The 9148-nt window shown below is 50.3% G+C and overlaps 1 protein-coding gene across 2 annotated transcripts in view; it reads right to left on the reverse strand.

The window, feature by feature from the left end:
• The window catches only part of MYO1F (myosin IF), a 39256-nt gene that overhangs the window by 11489 nt on the left and 18619 nt on the right, over positions 1 to 9148 (reverse strand). For both annotated transcript variants that reach the window (XM_003793663.3, XM_023515415.1), the window contains exons 11-19: positions 8246 to 8326; positions 8036 to 8122; positions 6479 to 6565; positions 5823 to 5990; positions 4793 to 4878; positions 2830 to 2911; positions 913 to 1019; positions 445 to 543; positions 217 to 361 (exon numbers count right to left, since the gene is read on the reverse strand). In XM_003793663.3, coding sequence (XP_003793711.1) covers positions 217 to 361; positions 445 to 543; positions 913 to 1019; positions 2830 to 2911; positions 4793 to 4878; positions 5823 to 5990; positions 6479 to 6565; positions 8036 to 8122; positions 8246 to 8326 — 942 coding nt within the window. The remainder of the gene's footprint in view (positions 1 to 216; positions 362 to 444; positions 544 to 912; positions 1020 to 2829; positions 2912 to 4792; positions 4879 to 5822; positions 5991 to 6478; positions 6566 to 8035; positions 8123 to 8245; positions 8327 to 9148) is intronic.

A 9148-nucleotide genomic window follows, 5' to 3' on the forward strand; every position in this document is an offset into this window, starting at 1 on the left:
CTGGGTTTGAACCCACCACCTCCGGCATATGGGGCCAGCGCCCTACCCTTTTGAGACACAGGCGCTGCCCTCTTCTCAGTATCTTTTTCAGTCTCTCAATGTCTTTCCATCTCTCCCTCTAAATATCACTCTCAATTTCTTTCTCTTAATCTCTTTCTCTCTCTCAATACCTCTGTCTTTCTCTCTTTTTCCTCTGTCTCTTATAAACACACTTACTGACTCTGGGTTCTTGACGAAGACTTTGGTGCTCCCCATCTGGTACTGGTCAGGCTCCATGTTGACTGCCCGAAGCAGGTGCTGGACACCCTGACGTTCATCCCCACGCCAGCGGGGCCATGTCTCGGGGGTCAGGATGGCGTACCTGGCAGCAAAGGTCCAGGCTGTCGGATGGTTCAGAGCACATGGGGCTGATGGGAGGTGGCAAGGGCAGGCAGGGAGCCTCACCTCTGCAGAAACTTCGAGAACTGGCGGCGGTAGGCGAAGCCGGCCCGGCGTACCCTGATATTCTCCTTCAGGCCCAAGTATTCCACCTGGTGCTTAACCCTGTGGGTGTGGGCAGCCTGAGTCTGCAGGGCAGTCTCACCTGTCCTAGGGGGTGGGGGTTACTGGGGGTGGGGCAGTAGAGAGGCAGATCTGGGGTCTGGGGAGAGGTCCAGGGGAGCTTGGAGGGGGTGAGTTCTGACATCTGAGGGGGTTCAGGGTCAGCCTGGGAGTCAGTTCTGGAGGTGAAAGCTGAGGCTGTGCTAGTCTCTGGGTCATCCTGGAGGTTGGTGGTTGGGGGTCTTGGTCAGTTCTAAGTGTATCCCTGAGGCCCAGAGGGGTTTTGTGTAGGTTCTGGGTTCAGCCTGGGTTAGTCTCAGGCTGGACTGTGGAGGGAGCATAGCCTGGGGTCGGGCCCTAGGGGGCTGTCACCTGTTCTCCTCCCAGTCTCGAGGCCTCTTGGTCTCGTTGGGCTTGATGCATCGGATGTAGTGGGGTGTGCACCGCTTCAGTGTGGCGACCAGGTCGTTGGCTTGTTTCTGAGGCAGTGGAGAAGGTGGGGGTGGGTGGGGATCGGCAGCTGATGAGCCACAAGGTTTCCCCCGGGTCTGTGTATCAGCACACAACACGCAGGGCTGATGTTGAGTATCTACCAACTCTTGACTCCAAGACTAGGAGCACTAGCGGCTGCCATGCTTGCCACTTAGCTGAATGCATGGTAAGTGGTCAGTAAACATTTGTTGAACAAGTAACATAACACCCAGGAGCATATTTCTACCTGTCTTTCAGGGAGACGGGTACTTTGGAAGTAGGGGCTGTGCGTGTACCTGAGAGGTTAGCCTTGTGTTGTGAATTTTAGTCGCTCAGGGTGGGAGGGAACAGAAATGGAATCATTTCAGGTGAGAACACTGGGGAGAATGTCAAGGGAGGCTCTGCCGTGTGACCTGGGTGAATGGCTACCCTCTCTGAGCCCATCTTCTGGAGGAGAGGGGTACTTAATTCCTCATGGTAGCAAAGTGTCCCATGTTGTCCCATGTTTATTGCCAACACTGAGTAAGTGCTCAATAAGTAGTTATTAAAATGGGACCCCGTGGTTGTAGCAACTTTATTTACAAGACTCAAAGGTGGAAGCAGTGTAAGTGTTCAAAATGGATGAATGGATGAGCACTGCAGGAGTATCATGCAGCCTTATAGAGGAAGGGGATTCTGACATCTGCTACAGCATGGGTGAACTTGAGGACATGATGCTCAGTGAAACAAGCCAACACGGACCAATCCTGTGCGATCCTACTCACAGTAAGGCTCTAGAGTCTTCAGGTTCACAGAGACAGGAGTAGCATAGTGGGTACTTGGGGAGGGGGTGGAGAGCTAGTGTTTCATGGGAACAAGAGTTTCAGTTTGAGAAGATGAGAAGCTTCTGGAAATGGATGTTGGTGACTGTTGCACAGCAATGTGAGTGTGCTTAATGTTGCTGAGTTGTGCACTAAAAATGCTCAAGAACTGCCAGGTGCAGTGGTTCACGCCTGGAATTCCAGCACTCTTGAGAGGCCAAGGCAGGTGGATTGCCTGAGCTCATGTGTTCCAGACCAGCCTGAGCCAGAGTGAGACCTGGTCTCTAAAAAAGAGTCGGGCATTGTGGCAGGTGCCTGTAGTCCTAGCTACTCGGGAGGCTGAGGCAAGAGAATCACTTGAACCCAAGAGTTGGAGGTTGCTGGGAGCTATGATGCCATGGCATTCTACCAAGGAGACTCCATCTCAAAAAAAAAAAAAAGGTCAGGATGGCAAATTTAACATTGTGCATATTTTACCACAATTTATTAAAAAGTGGCAAATAGGCTCGGTGCCCATAGCTCAGTGGTTAGGGTTCCAGCCACATGCATCAGGGCTGGTGGGTTGGAACCTGGCCCGGCCTGCTAAACAACAATGACAACAACAACAACAATAACAACAACAAAAATAGCCAGGTGTTGTGGTAGATGCCTGTAGTCCCAGCTACAACATAGGCTGAGGCAAGAGAATCACTTAAGCCCAAGAGTTTAAGGTTGCTGTGAGCTATGACACCACAGCACTCTACCCAGGGTGACATACTGAGACTCTGTCTCAAAAAAAAAAATTAAAAAGGGTGGGAGGCAAATAAAAGATCAAAAAAATTTATTGGGATATTGCTTCACTTCTGGATTTAAGGAGTAGGGCACCTCAAGGAAGCTAGTCCAAGCCCCCTAGGCCCAGAGCTGAAGGAAGACCCTGTTGGACAGAGGATGTCACAGACAGAGGATGGGGGATATACAGGCATTGGAATGAGCAGATGAGCAGAGTCTGGATACTGGGTGGGTGGGAGGCAGGTCCAACCTTGATCTTGGAGCCAGCAGTGCTGGGGCGGCCTTTCTTGTCCACATCCAGCTTCTCGGGAAAGAGCATCCGGAGGAAGGCCCTAGGGAGGAGGTGAGGGGGTCAGAGGTGCAGCTGGACTCTAAGGCTCCCTTTCCTAGAGGTGGGGCTGCCTCGGTGCCATGACACAAAGTATGGTTCTTTCTGAATGTGGGGCTGTGCTGTAATGGGTGAGACAGGGCAGGCCTGTTTGGGTTTTTTTTTTTGGTCCCTTGATTTATGTACACTTTTTGTTTGTTGTTGAGACAGAGTCTCACTATGTTGCCCTTGGTAGAGTGCCATGGTGTCACAGCTCACAGCAACCTCAAATTCTTGGGCTTAAGCGATTCTCTTGCCTCAGCCTCCCAAGTAGCTGTGATAACAGGCACCTGCCACAATGCCTGGCTATTTTTTGGTTGCAGTTGTCATTATTTAGCTGGCCTGCACTGGGTTCACACCTGCCACCCTCAGTATATGTGGCTGGCACCCTAACCACTGTGCTATGGGTGCTGAGCCTATTTATGTACACTTTTATAACTTCTTCCATGATCATGCATGTAAAATAGTAAGTAAAATATAAAATATATCAATGGGTGAAGTATCTTGGGAAATGGGAAGATCCCTTGGTAGCAGCCATTCTACATGTATATGGTGGCACATGTGTGCAATGAAATCTGTACAAAGATGTTTAACACTGTAGACCTGTGTATGACAGCCAAAGACAGGAAACAGCCTGTTTCTACTGGCTGTGAAGGGCTTAAATAACTTTCCCTGCATTCACTCCCTCATCTCAGCAAGACTTTCCTTGAGCATCCCTAACAGGAAATGACTAGGTTCCTTCATGGATATGGATGAGGTTTCTGTTTGAGGTAATAAAAAAGTTTTGGAACTAGATAGTAGTGATGGTTGCATGAAATTTTGTGTGAATGTATTTAATGCCACTGAATTGTACACTTTAAAATGGCTAAGAAGATAAATGGGCTTGGCGCCTGTGACTCAAGCGGCTAAGGCGCCAGCCACATACACCTGAACTGGCGGGTTCACATCCAGCCTGGGCCCGCCAAACAACAATGATGGCTGCAACCAAAAAATAGCTGGGCGTTGTGGCGGGCGCCTGTGGTCCCAGCTACTTGGGAGGCGGAGGCAGGAGAATCGCTTGAGCCCAGGAGTTGGAGGTTGCTGTGAGCTGTGATGCCATGGCACTTTGGATGCCATGGCACTCTACTCAGGGCAACAGCTTGAGGCTCTGTCTCAAAAAAAAAAAAAAATAGATAAATGTTGGCTGGGCACAGTGGCTCACTTGAGCACTTTGGGAGGCTTGAGATGGGAGGACAATTTGAGGTCAGGAATTCGAGATTAGCCTGGGCAACATAGCAAGACCCTGCCTCTACAAAAAAATTAAAAAATTAGCGGGGTGTGGCAGTGTACTCCTGTAGTCCCAGCAACTGGGGAGGCTGAGGCAGGAGGATCACTTGAGGCCAGGAGTTGGAGGCTGTAACTATGATTGCGCCATTGCACTTTAGCCTGGGTGACAGCAGGATTTTGTCACCCAAAATAAAATAAATAAAAATATAAACATTATGTGTACTTTATGACAGTTAAAGTAAAAAAAAAAACAAAACACTAGGCTTTTACCGAGTGTTTTTTGTTTGTTTGTTTAAAGACAGGTGTTTGCTATGTTGCCTAGTCTTGAACTTCTGGGCCAGTTTCTGCCATATTGGAAAACACAGAACTACAGCAGTGATTCTCAAAGTGAGGTCCTGGACCAGCAGTCAGCATCCCCTGAGAACTTGTTAGAAGTTACTGGAACCCCAGTCCTGACTTATAAATGAGAAACCCAAGCATATATGATCGAGCTCTGGGGAAGATGGGGTGGTTCCCAGTGGTCTTCCCTCCAGTTCCATAAGGTGTGTGCTGGGAAGGCTCCACACCCAGGACCACTCACTGTTCACTGGTCTGCATCAGCTCTATGAGGTCTGAGAAGAGAACATCTCTATTTCTCTCACAGAAGCCACTGATATCATAGGAGACCTGCAGGAGGTATGGGGATGGGGGTGAGGGTCTGAGACCTACATGGATGGGTTGTGGGAGGTGCTTACTGCCCCGGTTCTGTGGGGTTTGCTCTGGGGTCAGAGAATCAGGGGGGACCTGCAGTTCTGGTTGGGGTTTATCTATGGATTACCCCAGTAGGGGGTAGGGGGCCAGGCTCCCTGGAGGGTTGATGTTTAGGTTGAGGTTGGAAGGTTGGGGCTCAGCTTGGGTCAGAGGGATGAGGGGGTGGGGGGTTCTGTGTCCTGGTCAATTAGGGAGCTGGGGGGCTATGGTGGGGGTGTTCCATTGCTGGCTATGGATTGCTAGGGGCTAGATCTGCTACCAAGGATTGGGGCAGTCCTTGTCAGTGTTTTGGCAGCCTAGGCTGAGGGGACCTGGGAGCTCTAGCCCATTTTAGAGACGCCCCTGGGGACATTTGCTGCTCATGTTGACGTCATGGGAGCATGAGAAGAGAGTCTGTAGTCCTGGCAGTTAGGAAGGGGGCTGTGGGCAAGGTCACAGGATTTCCGTAGCTTTGGATAAGGGTCCGTGAGGGACGCCAGCCCATTTTGAATGGTGGTGGCTACATATTGGGCCCATGAATTTGCTCTCCAAATTGGAATAAGAAGGTGGGGGCTGTGATCTGGTCAGGGTATAACAGGTCACATTGGGGTTTGGAAGGGACTGTGGGCATAGATGAGGGCCCCGGTGGTCTGCTGCCCAGGTTGGGGTAAATGAGGCAGGTGGGGGATTCTATTCTGTCTGTCAGGGGGGCTTTGGCCTTGCTCAGGGGTTTATGCAGCCCTGGCTAGGGGTCACCAGCAGGCTTTTTCCAGACTGGTGTTGCTGGGGGGTTGTGACCTTGGTGTCCTGAGGTGTGAGAGGAGGTGCCCTGGCTGGGGGTGGTGGTGGTGGTGAGCAGGGGTGGGTGGGGGGAATCTCACTTTGCCTGCATAGTGGTGGATGATGAACCCGGCGCTCCAGCTGTTGAAGTGCTCGTGGGTGCCTACTGCTGCCTGCAACTTCTGCAGCAGTGTCTGGTCGGCACCCCCGCCTGTGGCATGCATCGTGGCGCACACGTCGTCCAGAACGCTCATGATGCCCGGGGGGCTCTGCAGGAGCCACATGGAGGTGGACAAGGATTCAGTGCAACCTGTCCTGTCCCATTCCATGGCTTGCTAGCTTGGAGGTTGCAAAGTGCTGAAGCCAGCAGCAGTGTGCAGGAGAGGGAATTTTCAAATGCAAGCTTGGAAGGATGTGGAAGCTCTCTGGGGGGGAGCCTGGGGTGGTGGATGCCCCATAAAGGATCCATGTCTCTTTCCCCCTTCCCAAGACTGGAATATCTTCAGGGTGGGAGACCTATGACTGTGACCCCTCTAACCCTGAGTAGGGCTGCCCAAGAGGAATGTTTGTTGAGTGACTAAGTGAAAGGTGAGCTGGTGAGCAGAATAAATGGATGAAGTGGCTGAGGGGATATTTCAGTAGTGCTTTTTTTGTTGGGGAGGAAGGGGCTGGATAGTGCCATATCTCTCCCAGCTCTCAGAGGACTGGCTTCAGGGCCCAGTGTGACAACCCCCTCCAAAGGTGGCCCAGTCCTCACCAGCTTGTTTTCAATGAGGTCGCAGACAACTTTGTTGTTGAAGTACTGGATGGGTGTCCAGTGGATGCCCTCCTGGATGTACTCTTCCTAGGGATGGACAAGAGAACAGGGATGGGGGGTGAAGGGAATGTGGCCATTGTCTCCCAGACTCTCCCCACCTCCTTACCTCTTCACTTAGGACTGTCTCTGGCAAGCAAGCCATTGCTCCCAAGTGGAGTGCCAGGGAATTATGTCCCTGCCCCTGGGAACCCTTGAAAACAATCAACAGGAGCTGGTGGATAAACACCCCACTCCCTCACCCCCTCTGCAGGTAGATAAACGCCCCCCTCTTCCCTCATTCCTCTGCTGAGCCAACTCTGAAGTGTACTCTGTGAAGTCTCCATGGATTGCAGCAGAATTGAACCCCATTTCTGCTCACTAGCACCCTACTTGGGCTTACTTCTTTCCTTCCTTCCCTCCCTCCCTCCCTCCCTCCCTTCCTTCCTTCCTCCCTCCCTCCCTCCCTCCCTCTTTCTCTTTCTCTCTTTCTTTCTCTTTCCTTCTTTCCCTTCCTTCTTCCTTCCCTCCCCATCTCATTTCTTCATTTCCTTCTTGGTGCTTCCTGGGATTGCTTCCCAGATAAACCACTTGCCTCTGAATCCTTGCCTCAGGCTCTGCTTCTGGGGGAGGGGCAAACTCGAAACAGGAAGCATTAAAAAAAATTATTTATGTAAGAGACAGAGGTCTTGCTCTGTCCTCCAAGGCTGGAGTGCAGTGGCATGGTCATAGCTCCCTGCAGGCTGCCAACTCCTGGGAAAACAGGAGCGATTCTGTCTTTCTCTCTTTCTCTCTTTTTCTTTCTGTTAACTAAACATTTCCCATTTATTTTGATGCTGTATTCTCACATAGAACCAGTATAAAAGACAGATCCATAACAACTTGCATACAGCAGGAGGGATTCTTATCTTGTTCATGGCTGTCTCTCCCCCTGTACCCTAAACAGTGACTGGGACATGACAAGTACCCAATAAATAATAGTTAAATGAATGAACAAAGAGTCTATTGTCCAGTCTTTGTCAAAGCTTAGAAGCAGAAGAAAATATCCCCAAGGATAGCTTGGCAACTATAGTTCAGGGGTTAGGGCGCCAGCTACATGCACCAGGGCTGGTGGGTTTGAACCCAGCCCAGGCCTGCTAAACAACAACAACAACAACAACAACAAAAATAGCAGGGTGTTGTGACGGGCGCCTGTAGTCCCAGCTACTTGGGAGGCTGAGGCAAGAGAATCACTTAAGCCCAAGAGTTTGAGGTTGCTGTGAGTTGTGACACTATAGCACTTTGCTGAGGGTGACATAGTGAGACTTTGTCTCAAAAAAATAAACAAACAAACAAAAAAAAAAAAACAGAAAAGAAAATATCCCTAAGGAAATATCATGATAGAGCCTGGACAGGTAAGCAGAGAGGGCAGAGACAGGTGAGAACAGGTAAGGGGCGGGGGTGTCCCCACGTTGCTTAGTGACCCTCATGGTCCCTCCCCATGATTCCCATGTGCCTGGCCATTTGGCCGCCTCTGCCCACCTGCTCGGCCTTCAGGGTGAGCTCAATAAAGATTTGTTGCAGCTTCTCATTGACAAAGTTAATGCAGAACTGCTCAAAGCCATTTTTCTGCGGAGGGAAGAAAAGGGTCTTTCCTTTAGTATGCTGATGCTGGAGGCTCTTGTGGCCACTGGCCTGCCCCAGCGTTTCCAGGAAGATAAGATGTGGGCCAGTTAGGGACAGGGGCTGTACCTGGAAGATCTCGAAGCCATAGATGTCCAGCACTCCAATGCTGTACTCTTCCTGTGGTTTCTGCATTGCACGGTTGATGGCCTGGGATGCAGGTGGGAACAGGTCAGACCTGCACCTTTTTATCCTCCACCCTCTAGATAAACTCTCAGCCCAGATTACCATGATAGCTCCTTCCCCAGCTCTGTGTATATCCCTCTATCCATGGAGGAAACACAAGAGTTAGTGCATTGCAGTTTCTGACTGTGGGGCTGGCTTTGGTGCTGAACCTCCCCACACCTCTATTTTCTCTTATTTATTTATTTATTTTGTGACGGAGTGTTGCTCTGTCACCCAGGCTGGAGTACAATGGCATAATCCTAGCTCAGCACAATCTCAAACTCCTGGCCTCAAGCAATCCTCCTGCCTCAGTCTCCAGAATAGCTAGGACTATAGGTGCATATCACGCCCAGCTCATTTTTCTATTCTTTAACTTAATTTTAATTTTTTTTTTTACTTTTTGTAGAAATGAGGTCTTGCTATGTTGCCCAGGCTGCTCTCAAATTCCTGGCCTCAAGTGATCCTCCTTCCTTGGCCTTCTAAAGTGCTGGGATTTCAGACATGAGCTTCTGCACCTGGAGTATTTTCTCATCTTTAAAATGGATTGATAATAGCAACTACCTTACAGAGTTTTATCTGAGGATTAACGAAATCAGTCCATACACGTATGAAATGCCTAGAACAGGGCCTGGCGCACACTAAGTGCTGCTGTACATGTCTCCTGTTCCCTTCCACCCTCATTGCATCCCTTCCTTTATCACCTGGAAAGCCCTGCTCATGGCTCTCAAATGCACCCACCTCTCTCCATCCCACATTGCCTCCTCTTGCTCATGGCTCTCAAATGCACCCACCTCTCTCCATCCCACA

Source organism: Otolemur garnettii, unplaced genomic scaffold (genome assembly GCF_000181295.1).
Source record: "Otolemur garnettii isolate 467f Iridium unplaced genomic scaffold, OtoGar3 scaffold00071, whole genome shotgun sequence".
Taxonomy (NCBI): Eukaryota; Metazoa; Chordata; class Mammalia; order Primates; family Galagidae; genus Otolemur; species Otolemur garnettii.